Source organism: Knufia obscura, assembly GCF_036327395.1.
Source record: "Knufia obscura strain CCFEE 5817 isolate CBS 148926 chromosome Unknown scaffold_2, whole genome shotgun sequence".
In the NCBI taxonomy this organism is placed as follows: domain Eukaryota; kingdom Fungi; phylum Ascomycota; class Eurotiomycetes; order Chaetothyriales; family Trichomeriaceae; genus Knufia; species Knufia obscura.
The window spans coordinates 2,111,838-2,128,437 of NW_027042688.1; the positions used below are offsets into that span (position 1 = coordinate 2,111,838).

General features: G+C 51.7%; 6 protein-coding genes across 6 annotated transcripts; 3 read left to right on the plus strand and 3 right to left on the minus strand.

The window, feature by feature from the left end:
• Positions 1-332: 332 nt before the first annotated feature.
• Positions 333-4,571, minus strand: PMZ80_002625 (uncharacterized protein; the record flags this gene model as incomplete). The annotated part of the gene is made up of 1 exon (XM_064871057.1): positions 333-4,571. The coding sequence occupies one exon, from the start codon at positions 4,569-4,571 to the stop codon at positions 333-335; it is 4,239 nt and encodes a 1,412-aa protein (XP_064733510.1).
• A 1,109-nt stretch (positions 4,572-5,680) lies between these two features.
• On the plus strand, positions 5,681-6,955 carry PMZ80_002626 (uncharacterized protein; the record flags this gene model as incomplete). Its single annotated transcript, XM_064871058.1, has 1 exon — positions 5,681-6,955. The coding sequence occupies one exon, from the start codon at positions 5,681-5,683 to the stop codon at positions 6,953-6,955; it is 1,275 nt and encodes a 424-aa protein (XP_064733511.1).
• A 58-nt stretch (positions 6,956-7,013) lies between these two features.
• PMZ80_002627 (uncharacterized protein) lies at positions 7,014-7,460 on the minus strand (the record flags this gene model as incomplete). Its single annotated transcript, XM_064871059.1, has 1 exon — positions 7,014-7,460. The coding sequence occupies one exon, from the start codon at positions 7,458-7,460 to the stop codon at positions 7,014-7,016; it is 447 nt and encodes a 148-aa protein (XP_064733512.1).
• Positions 7,461-8,233: 773 nt separating this feature from the next.
• Positions 8,234-8,995, minus strand: CDC34 (Ubiquitin-conjugating enzyme subunit; the record flags this gene model as incomplete). The annotated part of the gene is made up of 1 exon (XM_064871060.1): positions 8,234-8,995. One exon carries the CDS (start codon positions 8,993-8,995, stop codon positions 8,234-8,236), a length of 762 nt encoding a protein of 253 aa, XP_064733513.1.
• A 1,315-nt stretch (positions 8,996-10,310) lies between these two features.
• YBT1 (Transporter of the ATP-binding cassette (ABC)) lies at positions 10,311-15,324 on the plus strand (the record flags this gene model as incomplete). Its single annotated transcript, XM_064871061.1, has 2 exons — positions 10,311-10,316; positions 10,363-15,324. The coding sequence occupies 2 exons, from the start codon at positions 10,311-10,313 to the stop codon at positions 15,322-15,324; spliced, it is 4,968 nt and encodes a 1,655-aa protein (XP_064733514.1).
• Positions 15,325-15,696: 372 nt separating this feature from the next.
• On the plus strand, positions 15,697-16,586 carry PMZ80_002630 (uncharacterized protein; the record flags this gene model as incomplete). Its single annotated transcript, XM_064871062.1, has 2 exons — positions 15,697-15,864; positions 15,921-16,586. 2 exons carry the CDS (start codon positions 15,697-15,699, stop codon positions 16,584-16,586), a joined length of 834 nt encoding a protein of 277 aa, XP_064733515.1.
• Positions 16,587-16,600: the final 14 nt, after the last annotated feature.

The following is a 16,600-nucleotide window of genomic DNA, read 5'->3' on the forward strand; positions in this document are numbered from 1 at the left end:
CGGGAGGAGAGTGACTAATCACGAAATTCTCTCATCAGCTGGGATGGAATACTGAGACAAGATGCACATCCGCTTGACTACGGTAGAGCCCAATGCTTGTAGGGGGACTCAAATATTATTATTACTAGTTTGCTATATGTATGGGTATAGGCCCAAACGATTCCTTGCTCAGATAGACGGTATGGCCGATATGATATGTCCACGAGTCTCTCACATCGGCTGTCGCAACTGTATCACAAAATAAATGCCAGGTGTTGCTGGCGGAGATGGTGGACGTTTTCTCACCATATAGTAGCATATACAAATGGTTGTTGAGGTGTTGCAGAAGACCACTAGTCCTTGAGCCCGAAGGCCTTGCGCAGCAGCGGAAATCTCTTCTTCTTGCCTCCTTTTCCGTCGGCCTCACCAGAACCTATTGGCGATGTGGCCGTAGCCGTAGACGTTTGTCGGTCACCAATAGGTGGTCTTGGGGTCGACCCATCGGACGTGAAGGGTCGGTCGACTGTCTGAGTGTCTTCTGGTATCTTCGGTGGCAATGGCCACGAGTCACTCATGCCTCTCGAAGGTGTCATCCGTCTCTGAAGCTTGCCAGGAGAGGGTGATGTCGGTCGGGTTGACTTGCTTATCTCTCCGGACGCTTCTAACTTCTTTCGGGCCTGCTCTATCAAGGCTTCCTTTTGAGCTTCTGGCCCCATAGCTGGCGCAGCAGCTGCAGTGTTGTGAGGCACCACACTCGTCGCGTCGGTGCTCCCGTTGACTGCAGGTTGCGACTCCTTGCTGACAGGACTGGCTGTCTCATCCTTGCCCTTCCGCATCCGACCAAAGAACCCACGTTTCTTCTTCTCACCAGGAGAGACAGGAGACGTTGGTCTTTCAGAAACTCGAGGCGACGATGGCACTGCGATCGAGATATTCTTGGCTGGCGTCGCCTTCTTAGTCTTCTTACGGTCCTCATCAGAGCTGTCTTCTAAATCTGTCGAATCATCGTCCTTATTCTTTCGTGGTATGCCACGCACCGGAAGAAGGTCATCTTCCTCGTCACTAGAGTCGCCAAATCTGGACTTGTAACTTTTCCTCGGTCGCGTTTCACCTTCGTCATCCGATTCTGCGATGCGGGACTTGCCAAATCCAGCAACCGACATTGGTCGCGTCGGACTCTTAGCTTCTCTCTTCCGGCCGAACAGGGAAGATGATCGCTTGTCATTCTTTTGGTTTCCTCGAAGGGTAGGCGTATTATCGATCGAGCCTCGCAGAGTCGTACGCATTGATGACTGCCCCCCAACAGGCGAGAATGCGCGTCGCTCCACTGGTGACAGTGACCGGACTGCATTACGTTCTTGAGCAGATGGCCCAGATTCGCTTCCAGCTCGCATGCTCCGCCGCATACTATACTTGCCACTGTCGTTGGCTTTGGCACGACGCCTCTTCCTGAATGAGCTATCAGAGTCGCTGTCGTCAGCGACGGGTGGCAGAGCTGTACGCGCAGGCGGCGGCGCACTGCTTCGGAGGTTCTTCTTTTGTAGAGTGCCTTGCACTTGAGGCTGCGGGTTTGCAACCACAGCACGTGCGGCCGGAGCTGCGGAATGGCGCATGGACGATTTCATGGGCTTTGGCGCTTCGTTGTATTGAGTAGGACCTGCAGAGCTGCGCATTGAGGATCGCATGGTCTTTGGCTCGTTGTCGCTAGAGCCAGCACGTGCTCTCATCGTAGGTGCAGGATTTTCTGCTTCAGACCGCATAGACTTCTTGAAGCCGGGCTGAGCGCTGGCGCGTGCTACTCGAGCTGCACCAGAAGGGGTGGATGACTGAATAGACGTGACAGCAGGACCCGTTGCTGGTGCTGGCGGCGACGCCGCTGGCTTCTTTCTCGAAGCGGGATTGGCATTCCCAGCTACTGTCTGTGTGGGTTCGTGAGCCTCTCCTTCCACCATAGCCGGCGCTGGCTGAAGTGAAGCGCGTGCAACATTCTCTCTGTAGTCTTTCCATCGCGCTCCTACATCATCCCAGTCTGCGGTGCCTCGCTCGCTTTCACGCTGGATGTTCCGCTGGGGTGCCGCATAGATTGGGCTTTCTGAAGGCGTTGACCGAGCTGTAGGAGAGGCGACGGCCGGAGTAGTGACAATAGCATTGATGGAACCAAAGCCATCTCCTTCTGTATCAGATATCTCCTCTTCTGCATCGCTGTAGATACTGTCTCTATCGGAATCTTCCTCCTGGATAGCTGGCATTTTGTCGCTGTGTGTCTGAGTACTAGCCTGCCAGGGCTCATCTGCGCTCGTCGAAGAAGTCGGCTCAGGCTGTGCTAGTTCGAGTGCAGTACCTTCTCTTGAGCGGGCCGTGACGAACGCCTCCCCACTTGAGGAAGGGAAGCCACCAGGAACTTCGACCAACCATTGATCATGATGTTTGAGCTCTTCCTCTGCACCAGGAGTCGCTGGCTGCAGAGCAATGGTGGGGACCTCGGCAGCATTCTCGACTGCTCTTAGTGGGTGGCTTGTAGCCTGATGATATGCCGAAAACTGCCGCACAGGTGGCTCGACAGAATTGTCGTTGTCCTGAGAGTACGTGCTCTCAGTGTCGCTGTGCAAACCTGTTCCCTCAACAGAGGTTACTTCAGGTGGTAGAGGTGTCTGCCCAACAGCTCTCTTCTGTTCGTTTTCTCGTAAAAGGATACCACCAATTGCATGGTCACTGGAAACAGACGCGTCCATGGTAGTCGGTCTTGTGTCGGCAGAATTTGATGAGGTCGATGAGGATGATGGAGACGAGAAGACTTGCTGGTTAGGCGAAGATTCGACTTCACTACGCCGCCCATTCCTTATACTGCCGAAGGTGGGTAGTTGCGGCTGTGGTTTCATCGCATATTCATCATCGCTATCTTCGGACAATACGACTCTGTTTGGCTTCTTGCCGAACCACTTCTTGTCCGTGTCCTTGTGCTGAGGGCTGATGATTTGAGGAGTGCTGGGCGAGTCTACTTCTGCGGCAACACCGACGACTGCTGGTTGATTGTCGAATTTGACATGAGCGTTCTTCTTACGCCGAGGAGCACCATCAGCGGATAGGTCGGTCGTATCACTAGGTGTCAGACTCGGATCTCTTCCTCTTTGTGTATCGATTGGCCGAATCTGTGGTGAGTTCGAGAGTTTTAGCGCCGACTTACGCGGTGACACAGATCGGGCAGGTGGCTCATGCTTCTGACCTTCAGCCATGTCAGAAGACAAGCGATTCGAGAAACGTGTTGACCTTGACGGACTAAGTGAAGGCTTTCTCATTTGGGGTGTGACGACAAGGTTCTGCGATGGCGATGGTGTCTCTGCTTGCTCTTGGTCTTGCCTATTTGTGGTTGCGTTGCCTTCAATCTTGCGAGAGACATTGGCTTCCGCATTTTGTCGTTTGCTCGGTGCAAGCCGTGCGGGTATAGGACTGGCCTCGACAGGTGAAGATGGAGCGTCTTCCTGCTCTCCTTCCCAATCCTCTCTAACGACGGATGGCTGTTTAGTAAGAGCACCTGATGCTCTTTGTCCTCGACGAATTTTCGTGCGCTGGTCACCATCAGAATCAGAGTCCCTGCTGTCTGTAGGAGATACTGGGCTAGTGGGGAAGTGCGAGGCCTGCCCGGTTAGTCTTGCGTTGTTTTGACCTCTGCCTTCGTCTTCGATGCTTTGTACATCTTGTTGTGGAGGACCTGTTGCAAGTGGGGTCACGACAGGTTTGTGACCCATAGTACCCGTCTGCAGATGGCTTCCCTCACTTAGTGGTCCTTCACGTTTCTTTTTCTTCTTCACAGGTTGCTGGGCTGTTTGTGTCAGATCATGCTGAATATTCTTAGCTTCTGATCCTGAAATGCCTCTAGGCGCAGCTGGAGGCAGTTGCTGTCGAGGACTCTGTTGTACGGGCGAATCGAAGGTCTGCTTCTGCGGTGGAGGAGAAGTAGGCCTGGACCGACCCGGGTAAGAGAAATTAACGGAGTTTTGACTGTCCGCTCTGTCAAGCTGGGGGGCCGTTTGACCACTTGTAACTCTCCTTGCCGCAGCTGAGGCTGGATTCGCTGCCGGTTTGGAAGTTGGAGCTGCTGCGAAAGAATTGCGATCCGCTGGTTGCCTTCCGGCGTTCTTCCTGATCTGGATATCATCTATACTGGCTGATCTCCGATGGGACTTCTTCGGTATGGGCGGAATATCAGAATAACCTTGTGGCACCGGTGGTACTGGAGGCTCATTCTGGCGAGACTCAGGTATGCCATTGGACGTAGATGGTCTGCCAGGGGATTGTGCACGAAAGTTTCGCTCGGTCATGGAAGAAGAACTGTTGCGCCGTACCATGTTGTTTCCCCCACGCGATCTTCCTCTTGCAGCATTTTGTTGCGAGCCTACCGAGCTCTGCCTGTCCATCATGCGCTTCGTCTGAACTTGGTTGACAGGGGTGCTAGCTGGAGACATCGATCGAAGAGCCGCTGCAGCTGCACCCGTCGCAAGCTTGGTCTGTGGTCCCTGCGATCCGGTGAACGCTTGTGAAGCGGCCAGGAGGGCAGGTGAATTGTTCGCCGGCGTCGTCGGCCGCTGTAGCATGTCAGTACCGCGACCTTCGATTAGAGAATAGCTCGTAGGCTATTAAAGGTCTTTCACTTACCGACACCGACACCGACCTCGACCGGCGCCCAAATAGAGGCATAGTCGCGGATTTCAGCTGACTGTTCTGCTACCTAAGCTTGTATCTCCTTCCTTGACCTCAGGGAGGCGATGGTCTGTATACAACGGCTTTCAGGCGTGGCGCGTAAAATGCTGGTAGGTAGTACTGATCCTGGCATCCATCACAACTTTTTTGACATGTGCTATACACGGGAATACGAAAAGTTATACACGAAGTATCCCGTCGATCCGGGAGGGTGGTGAGTCGAGTACAGTCAGCGCGCAACTTAAGGTAATGGTGAGAAGCAGCAACAAACGAAATCAGGGATGAAACAGAATGCTCGCAGTTGGAAAGCTCAAGCCCGGAAAGTATGGAAGTATGGGAGGATGACAACGACATGCGATGCTCGCATGTTTCTGGTGCTCAAATTGTTAGCTTGGTCTGGCTCGTCTCTGATTTCATCGTTTCGCACCCAATCAAAAGGGAGGTCGCGGATCAGCCACTGGCGTGCATCAGAGTGGTGCCAGCAAGCACACCAACGTCATTCGCGTCACTTCCGCCCTGTTCTGCTGCTGTCCTTTTCCAGATCTCGTTAGCAGCCACCTCTCCGCTTCAACCTTATCGTTCGAGCCAATTCTTGGAGCTCAAGCTGCCTCAGCTGCAAAGCCATCTCACTACGTGAACATATGGACGTTGGTGCAGAGCGTCTGAGCTCGACATGACTGTCTTACCGAGTACGGTGTTCTCTAACTCTGGGCATGGATCACTTCGAGTCTTCGACGAACTGCTAGCCGAATATTGTACCAACAGGTAAGCTGTGAAAACAATATAAAAGTCCCCTCATACGGCTCCAAAGATCTGGCTCGGTTGTCCTCAAGTTCTCGCTTCTCGTTTCGTCCCGACGCCAGCATTGTAGAACAGTTGCTCCAAGCACTACTACTGAACGTCTCATCCTACGCAGCAACGATTCCTATCGAGCGCTCGGCCTTGACCACGCCTACTACTCACGTACTAACAAGCAGCAACCTGCATCCTTATGGCCGCCAACATGGACATCATTCCTGCCCAAGACACTCCTGACTACACAACCGATCCAGAGACTCTCCCTCCCTTAACACTCCCGGACGGTGTAACATCCCGCTTCGTCGAAACCACTTCGTTGAACTTCCACATCCTCGAGTCCGTCCCCGAAAACCTCGGCAACACCCGCCCACCCCTCATCCTCTGCATCCATGGCTTCCCCGAACTGGCCTATTCCTGGCGGTACATTCTCCCCCGTCTCGCAGACGCCGGCTACTACGCCGCAGCATTCGACCAACGAGGCTACGGCAGGACTCACCCTCCCGATCTAAAGTCCACCCCAGGCCACACATTCCGCCCACTAAATCTAATCAAAGACACAATCACCCTCGTCCACGCCCTCGGCTACACCTCCATCCACACAATCGTAGGCCACGATTTCGGCGCCGTAACAGCAACCTACGTCACTCTCGCCCGTGGCTCCTCCGCACCACCCGACTTCGTCCGTTCTCTCGTCCTGATGTCGCACCCGTGGAAAGGCATCCCACCAATCCCCTTCAACACATCGCCAAATCCATCGCTCCCCGCCCCACCACAACAGGAAAGCGATCTCTACACCAGCACCCGCGATCCCCACATCCACGACTCCCTCGCCAACATCCCCAACCATCCAAGAAAACACTACAAATGGTACTACTGCACCCGCCCCTCCGCCTCCGAAATGACCAATCCAACCGGCCCACCCCTCCACACCTTCCTCCGCGGCTACTTCCACCTCAAATCCGCCGACTGGCCCGGCAACCACAACCCCCCACCGCACCCCCTTAAATCCTGGACAGCCCCCGAACTCGCAAAAATGCCCCATTACTACGTCATGCCCCGCGACAGCACAATGCGCGAAGCCGTAGAACACGATATGGCCGACCAAGATGCCAGCAAATACGGCACGAACTGGCTCTCCGACGACGATCTGTCTGTATATGTAGATGAATACACCCGCACCACATTCGGCCCACCGATGAATTGGTATCGGATTCAAACGTCTCCCGAGGCAGCGTCTGACGCGATGCTCTTTGTGGGCAGGAAGTTGAGTGTGCCGATGAAGTTTGTGGCAGGACGACAGGATTGGGGGACGTATCAGGAGCCTGGGGCGGTGGAGGCGATGGAGAGTGGGAGGAGTGTGGAGGGGGGTTGTTACTTGGGGACTGTGCTTGTTGAGGGGGCGGGGCATTGGGTTAATCAGGAGCAGTGGGGGAGGTGTGTTGAGGAGATTTTGGATGTGGCGGGGCATGTGAAAACTTAAGGGACAATGTGAGGTTGTGGGAGGGGTAGATGCGATGCAATAGGTGTGTCGATTTTGGTTAGAGGGCTGTATTTTGCGTTCTTCTGTGTCTTAGACTATTGCTTTTCACCTCTTCTTGAGCAACAAGTACAGTAGTCGGAGTATGCTGTTCTCCGTTCCCTCCCTTCCACTCCTTACCCTCCTTAAGTTTCGACCTCTTCCAAACATCAATGTTGCGTAGAAGACCCTTAGCACTGCTTGCACCCATACGTCTGCCATTCGCCTTCCCGTCTCTACTGCTTCCTCTCTGATTTGCCCTAGTATCCTCCTCTCCGCCCGAACCCTTCCATCTCCCCAGCGGCTTCACATCTATCTCCATCCGCTCGTGCTGAAGCAGTAGATCCGCAAACTCGGTGTTCTCCTTCACACGCTTGACCAAGAAGCGACCCCAGTAGAGAAGTACGAGAACAGCAGCGACGTTGATGATTCCGATTAGAATGATGGCTGGGGAGAATGGTAGTGCCATTCTGTCGTGTGGAGCAGGTTGAAGTGGATGCTAGTAGTGGTGTCCAGCATGGTCTTTTACGGACGCAGCTGCTGAGGTCTTTGGATTGGGGGGCAGGGTCAGATGCCGAGTTATGGTGATAAGGCCGGTATGGTGTGACGGTTGTACCACGGGTGATCACATTCTCGATAAGGATGTTCGAGGCAGATCGTCTGTTGGTGGTTGAGCAAATTTATTCACGGGCCAGACTTTTGTGATTACGAGAAACCAAGGACCCGGACTCTGTACGCGTGCAACAGCCTTGAACGGCCTCGATAATTGCCACAAGATCGAAGGAGAATGTTACGAAGGTGTCAGAGAAAATTGGACAGAAGCGTAACATACGAGGCGATTCAGATGCTCGGACTACGCAACCACACCCGACGAGGGCACATGAACAACGAGAAAATCAAGACTGCCTGAGTATTGCCTACTACCTGGAAATCCTTGTGTAACTGCCCCCTTAACAACTGCACCGTATGTTGAATAATCCCAATAACTCCGTGATAGTATCTGGCCCACAAACCCATGCCACCGTATCGTCTATCTTGGATCGCTAAGGCGTCCCTGTGGCGCCGTGATGGAATGGAATTGTGAATGCGGACCAACAGCGCCATTGCCGAAAAGGATTCGTACTTCTTGTGTCTCATGCTTCGTTCCTTCCATGCTCGCCTCCTGCGTGGGAGTGCTACTTCGTAATCTTCTCGTATCATTGCAAGCTTTCGCCTTCTGATTTCTTACGACTCTGAAGAATGCTATAGAATCTCATCCGGCTCAGTCATCTCGGAGTCGAGCCGTTCGCTCTTGTCAGTTCGTGGGATCTGGGTAGTCTCGTCGTCGGAATCGTTATTATCGACATCCTCATCGTCTGAGTCGGCATCAAACTGCTCATCAGTCCCACTTCCCATATCGTCGTCGTCCCCAAAATCGAAGTCCTCGGCATCTGAATCAGCCCAGAAATCATCATCATTGACGACTTTTGGTGCTGCTGGTTTTGTCGACTCGTGTGTAGGCATGATGAAGCCTTCTGGTATGTCCTTCTTCGACTTCTCGACGTCCTCCAGCACTCGCTTATTGAAAGCCGCTTTGTCGTCCCTGTACATGACACTAGCATCTACATTGGCGGGAGAGTTGATTTCGGGATCGTCGAGGAGAGATATTATAGAGAGAAGAACCGACTCAACTCGTTGTGCTGGTGACCATCTTTCGCCAGCAGCCTCCCCAGACATGATATCCTCACCAGGCGCATGCAGGATAGATATGCATATTCGACCGTCTGGGTAGATATTTGGGTGCCACAGCGGGCTCGTGAACCGGAAATCTGGCGGAGAGTATGGGTAATTCTTCGGAAACAATAGCTGGCACTTGAAGTAGCCGCCCTTGTAGTATGAATCAGGGTTGACCACCATCAGCGCCAAGTCCCATTTGTAGATATTCTCCTCGTCGAAATCGATCGTCACCCATTTCTCTTTGCTCAGCTCTTTGTATTCCTTGAGCAGAATACCTTGTGACGACATGATGGGCAATCGTGGTAGATCGGGCTGGAAGGCGTGGGTTGAGGGGCGTGTCCAGCAATGGGGTCTGAATCGGTTGAAGGTAAGAGCTGCAAGAACAGGTCGCAGTGGAAGAGAAGTTATGTGATGAGCAAGATGTTGAGACTAATAGCAGATCTACTCTTTTGTAAGCCGAGCGGCACAGATCTAGTCAGGTGTGAAGTTTGTGGCTAAGATCCTCCTGGCGAGTGTTGGTACCGTCTAGAAGATGGAAGTGTCACCTGTCCATGATCACAAGATACCAAGGATACCCGTTTTCAAGTCTGCGATGCTTATAGAGAGTTTGTGAGTGTAAAACCGCGTTTCAGTCTGAGGTCAAGTCAAGTAATGGCGAAATGCAAGGAACCCTTGAGATGAAGTTGACCTTCTGGCAGTGACGATGATGGCCGATTGTCGTCCGCTTCTCCACGCGTCAGGGCGTCAACCGGAACAGTTACGGTGACCGCAAGCCTACCAACCCTTGCACAGATGGTCCGGGGCTCTACTGCACCATGGACCTTCACGATACATTCAAAGCAGTCCAGATAAGATGCTCTTCTGGTAGAATAAAGAAAAACGCAGAAGATGAAGGGTATCTGTTGCATCTCAGACCTCAGCATCACTCCCTCAACCTCAACTCGCATCTGAACAAGCATCCGAGCGGTATCTTGGGCGGACGCGGCGTTCACCGTTAGCCTTTCGTCTCGCTAATCCCACTTCCCTCGGCAAGATTCCTTCGTCCTCTCCTCAAACCTGCAGTAAATGCTTAAATGCACGGGCTTTCCAGAGGATGCATAGGCTCGACCAGGAGCCCGGAGAACAGCGACATGCCAGTGTAGCTTCCATATGATCTAGTCCTTTATGCTCTGGGATTCTTACCATGAACACAACAGACTACCTAGTAAGACACGAGCTTCTCGTAACCCAATAATTGCTTGCTCAGACCAGCACAGTTCGTGGTCTATATTTCTCTTCACAGTAGATGTGTGCTACACTGACTGTGCACCTTTGCTTTTGGCCATCCACGACGCGAACCACACCTTCTTGAGGAGTGACGACATCGTTTTGATTGCTACTACTAGTCGCAAGTGCGATCGCAAAACTCAAATACACCAGCACCTTCCTCTCTTCGGTGATTGCAGGATTATTTCACATGTCAGGTGCAGATGAGTACTGGTGGACAGAGGTGATTAAGGAAGAGTCGGGAGGAAGCCTACTACAGTAACAAGGCTCAAGGTATCGCGTTCTGCATCGAGTAGCAACATTATTCGATTAATGTCTCCAATATACAGATCTAAACATGCGAGTATGTTACACAAGCCATCTCGAGGCAATCTAGCTGACACCAACAGCCAATCTGGTATTACGATGACCTGGACTTGGACTTCCAACGACTCTACCTGCAAACGACAATTCCGCTCGCGGCATGCGCAATCAGCATAGCACTGATCACTTCGAAATCGATAGCTCAACTCGTCAAGTCACGCCAGCAAGAAACCGAGGACAGATTGATCGATATTGAAGAGGAGGATTTGACCTTGCAAAAGACTACCACCCATGTCTCAACCTTCGATATCGACCGCCCCAAGGGCGAGACTGGCGTTGTCGCCCTCGAGCTACTGGTCCTGTGTGGCCAGATTGCCATCAGCATCGTCGTCGTGTTGCAGGACGAACAAGCTCGGTATACCGTCTCGATAGCGTACCTTTTGCTGTGGACGTATCTGCTTATTCTTGCAGCTTTGCGCCTCTACTTCACCACTGTTCAGCGACGATTCCCATTTCTCAAGCTATGGAATCATTGCGCCATTATCTATGGTATAGAGTGGGTGTGTGAGGTTATGGTTTTTCGATCGGCTATCATTCATCCTCTTTCGGACTTGTCGCGAGCTCTAATGTCCGCCCACTTCGCGCTCACCTCGATCCTGGCCATCACTGTCCTGACTTCAAGACGTGGAAACCGAGGCGTCAAGCTTGAGTACGAGGGCGACATCGAGCCGTCCAAGGAACCACTTGCCAGTATCCTTGGCACTGTGTCGTTCGCCTGGACCGATAGTATAGTGTGGAAGGGTTTCAAAAAGCCGCTCGAGCTGCAAGATGTCTGGAATGTCTCACAGAAGGATAAGGCTGAGCATGTGCTCGAGAGGTTCCGACAGATCAAGAAAACGCACATGCTAGCTGCGCGGCTATTGCTGTTTTTCAAAAAGCAGATCTTGCTCCAAGGTCTATGGTGCGCCATTTCTAGCGTTGCAATGTTTATGCCGACCCTGTTGCTCAAGGCCATCTTGGAATACGTCGAGGATCCGGCTTCCACCTCACCGAATGCTGCCTGGCTCTATGTCATTCTGCTCTTCGTTACGGGTGTAATTCAAGCTCTTGGTGATGGTCAATCTCTCTGGATCGGTCGAAAGATTTGCATCCAAATTCGAGCTGTCATTGTTGGAGAGATCTATTCGAAAGTGCTCAGGCGGAAAGCTGCAGCATCAGCCGAAGGCGAGACAGTGAAAGAGGAGCCGGAAGAGTCCTCAACTTTCTGGCAAAAGGTGCAGTTTTGGAAGTCAAAGAAGAACCAGCCTAAGATCAACGGTACGGTTGACAAGAAGGGCGCAGAGCCTACGCAAGCGACCAATGGTACGGTCATCAACCTGATGTCCATCGACTCCTTTAAAGTGGCCGAGATATCTGCTTACTTGCACTTCTTGTGGGCAGCGACTCCCGTGCAGTTCATCATGGCCATTGCACTGCTTTACAAGGTACTTGGGTATAGCTCCTTCGCTGGCATCGTACTCATGATACTGGTCCTACCATGGAACATGTGGATCGCAAAGTCCTTTACGACAGCACAGAAAGCCATATTAGCTGCAACTGATGCAAGGATCCATGCCACGAACGAAGTTCTGCAGAACATCCGTATCATCAAGTACTTCGCATGGGAGCAGAGATTTGAGCATACTGTCAACGAAAAGCGCCAGAACGAGTTGACCGCATTATGGCGAAAATACATCCTGTGGGCAGCCGCATATACTATATGGGGTGGCATTCCCATTGTAATCACTTTCACTTCCTTCCTGATCTATACCAAGGTGGAAAAGCGTCCTCTGGTCCCGTCAATAGCGTTCCCAGCTCTGTCAATGTTCTCACTGTTGCGAATTCCGCTCGATCAGCTGGCAGACATGGTTGCACATGTCCAAGAATCTAAAGTGTCAGTGGATCGAGTAGAGGAGTTCTTAGGTGAGGAGGAGACCGAGAAATATGTCCAACTGCATAAGAGCAAACAAGCCTCTCCTCATGAGACACGCATCGCTTTGCAGCACGCAACGCTCAGCTGGGGCTCAAAAGCGGATGTTACCACTAAGGGCGCCGCGAGCTCATTTCGCCTCATTGACATGGACGTCGACTTCGTTGTTGGGAAGCTCAATGTCATTGCAGGCCCTACCGGGTGTGGCAAGACATCACTTCTCATGGCTTTACTGGGAGAGATGCAGCTGCTGGACGGAACGGTGCATATACCAGGCGGCTACAGCAGACAGCAGCTTCGGCCAGATCCTGAAACTGGTCTGACCGAGAGCGTTGCATATTGCGCCCAACAAGCTTGGCTCGTGAACGCGACGATCAAAGACAATATCCTCTTCGCAGCGTCGTACGATGCCAAGCGCTATAAAGCTGTTATCGCTGCATGTGCTCTTCGACGAGATCTTGAAATCCTCGATGCCGGTGATCAGACACTCGTCGGCGAGAAAGGCATTACTTTGTCTGGCGGTCAGAAACAGCGAATATCGCTAGCTAGAGCACTTTACAGCAACTCGAAGCACTTGCTGCTGGACGACTGTTTGAGTGCTGTTGACTCACATACCGGGAAGCATATTTTCGATCAAGCCTTGATGGGTCAGCTCATGACACATCGTACCTGCATACTAGTCACGCACAACGTGGCGCTGACTGTGCCACAAGCCAGTTATGTCGTGGTACTTGGAAATGGCAAGATTGTGTGCCAAGGGGCGCCATTGGACGTAATGGAGAGCGGTCATCTTGGGGATGAGATGTCCAAATCAGTGCCCGCGTCTCGTCTTCCATCGGCAGCTCCCTCAAGAGCACCAACGCCACCAGCGGAAGAGCAGTCGTCCTCCCTAGAGCACGGCCTGCTTAATGCTGCAGAAGAACTTGAATATCCTGACGAGAGTCAGGTCAAGGCTGACCGTAAGTTTGCTGACACTAGAGTTGAGGCAAAAGCGACCGGCAGTGTCAAGTGGGGTACTATCAAGATGTATCTCAAGGCTATGGGACCTTGGTACTACTGGATCTTTGCGGCATCTGGCTTCATCGCTGTGCAAGTTGGGTCCGTGGCCACTAACCTGTGGATCAGAGAATGGGCGAATGCGTATCATATTTCGGGACACAGCAACCGTGCGGCGCTGCATGCTCTGCATACTCAACACAGCCATAATCACCAATTGTCAGGTGGACTTATTTCTCAAGGCTTCCCTGCACAACCCACGAACTCTGGAGTGATGGCTCAAGTGAAGAACAACGTTGATGCAACCTATTACCTGGTGGTCTATGCCTTGATCGGTACTGCATTTATCGCCATTTGCTTTACAAGGGAAGTCTTGCTGTTCTGGGGGTCATTACGGGCTTCGCAGACCCTACACGGAAGACTGCTCGCTAACATCCTCCGAGCCACTTTCAAATTCTTCGACTCAACACCACTTGGGCAGCTCACCAATCGCTTCTCGAAGGACTTGCAGTCGATCGATCAAGAAGTCGCACCTGTCGCGATAGGACTCTTGCATAGTGCTGCATCAGTCGTCACGATTGTGGTGTTGATTACGACTATCACGCCTGGTTTCTTGATACCTGGCATTTTCATTACCGCTATCTATGTTCTCACTGGGATGTTCTATATCAGATCGTCCCGAGACCTCAAGAGGCTCGAGTCCGTGCAAAGAAGTCCTCTTTTCCAGCACTTCGGCGAAACACTATCTGGTGTGGTCACGATTCGAGCATACGGTGATGAGTCTAGGTTCGTTAATGACAGCCATATCAAGGTCAATACGCATAACCGACCTTTCATCTACCTCTGGGCAACGAACAGATGGCTTGCGTTCCGAGTCGACTGTGCAGGAGCTCTGGTTGCTTTCTTCTCCGCCATGTTTGTTGTCCAGAATGTGGGAAAGATTGATGCAGGTGCGGCTGGTCTCTCGTTATCATATGCGATCACCTTCACACAGAACGTGCTGTGGTTGGTTCGATTGTATGCAGCTAACGAGCAAAATATGAATGCTGTGGAACGGATACAAGAGTATATCGATGTGGAGCAGGAAGCCAAAGCCAATATACCAGAGACGAAACCCGCAGCCAATTGGCCCAGTCAAGGTGTTGTCCACTTCATCAACTATGCCACTCGTTATCGGAAGGATCTTGAGCCCGTGTTGCGCAACGTTACATTCAAGATTGCGGCTGCCGAAAAGGTTGGCATCGTTGGCAGGACTGGCGCTGGAAAGAGCTCCTTAGCTCTGGCACTTTTCCGAGGCCTTGAAGCAGAAGATGGGAAGATTCTGATTGATGACGTCGATATTGGCTTGATTGGCCTGCAGGACCTACGTGAAGCCATTACGATCGTGCCACAGGACCCTACCTTGTTTACTGGCTCGCTCAGAAGCAACCTCGACCCTTTTGAATTGTTCACCGACGAGGAAATCTTTACAGCCTTGCGGCGTGTACAACTCATCTCGGATGCATCACGTGTCTCTTCCACGTCTTCACCGAACGTTTCGAGTCAAGCTCCAACATTGAACGGTACAGCAAACCTGCTTGATAATGACGAGTCAACAACTTCTGCGAATGGCACGTTAACTTCCGGCTCCACACTTGCCCGGTTTAGAAGCAATGCCAAGGATAACAAGAACATGTTCTATGACCTTTCGACGCAGATTGCAGAGTCAGGCTCGAACCTGTCGCAGGGACAGAGGCAATTGTTATGTCTAGCACGAGCATTGCTGAAGTCGCCCAAGGTATTAGTGATGGACGAAGCTACAGCATCAATCGATTACGCCACCGACTCGAAGATACAAGACACGTTACGAGAGTTGAAAGAAAATACCATCATTACGATTGCACATAGATTACAAACTATTATTGATTACGACAAAGTACTGGTCCTCGACAAAGGAGAAGTCGTTGAATATGCACATCCATGGGAGCTCATTCAGAAAGATGGTGGCTCTTTCAGGGGGATGTGCGAGACCAGCGGCGATTTGGATGTCCTTCTTGAGTTGGCGAAGAAAGCGTGGGATGCAAAACGTCTTGTTGATGTGTAAAAACAATCAAGCTGTGCATATCCCTCTTCATGGGCCGGTGTTTGAAAGGTACAATTACTGGGTGGCATATTTTGCTCGAGCGGGCTTTGTGTTATTTCGTCCGTTCGATAGTGTACATGATAAACATTGTGTTGTGCAATTTTTACCTCTTCATAACTCCTTGTCTCGTGACAGCTCGTTGTTCTCTTCACAACGGACGGAAAATTGTCGCGTGGAAGGTGCTAGCCACGATCACCTGATCACATGACCCGACTGCGCCACTGGTTCATCCACCCGCCTTCCGAACAACACGACATCATCGATCATCTTCTTCCTTCTTACCTCCGTCCGAGGTTACCACTATCGTTCGCATCGATTAACAAGCCACTCAATATGGCATCCTCTACGAAATACCAGCCAGCGCCGCAGCGCGACTCTCTTGACGAGCCAAGTTATTCACAGCAGCCGCCCTCATACCAGGCTGCAGGCCCCAGCGTAGCGGAAGGTGGTTATGGGAGTGCAGGCCGATCAGAGGACGACAACATCCCAGATGACTTCAAGGTGAGTCTTAAAATGTGAAAGGGTTTCGGAAACGTATATACTAACTTCTATCGCAGTTTGGCACCTCCGTCTCAGAATGCGACATTGCTATCCGACAACAGTTTGTGAGGAAGGTGTACACCATACTATCACTTCAGTTGGCCTTGACCACGGCGCTCTCGGCAGTCTCGTTCTTCTCGGATTCCTACAGAAATTGGATCCAGTCCAACAGCTGGATGATGTGGATTTCACTATTTGGCGCAATCGGATTCATGCTCCTCACATTCTGGAAGAGAAAGTCATATCCCACAAACATCATGTTCTTGACAGGCTTTACGGCACTTGAGGCATACAGTATCTCGGTCATCACATCTTTCTATGAATCCCGAATCGTCATTCAAGCACTGGTCATTACCCTTGGCATCTTCGTGTTCCTCACGTTGTTTGCCTGCCAGACCAAGTACGACTTTACTGCGTGGCAGCCGTACCTGTTTGGTGCCCTCTGGGTGCTTATCATCTTCGGTTTCATGGCTGCGTTCTTCCCAGGTGGAAAGACTATCGAGCTTGTCTACGGGATTGTGGCTGCACTCATATTCAGCGGCTACATCCTTGTAGATACACAGATGGTGATGAGAACGATGCAACCAGAGGAGGAGATTGCCGCCGCCATCAGTCTCTATCTCGATATCCTCAATCTGTTCCTAGCAATCTTGAGGATCTTGAACAGCCAGCAGAATAACTAGGCTGGTATGGTCAA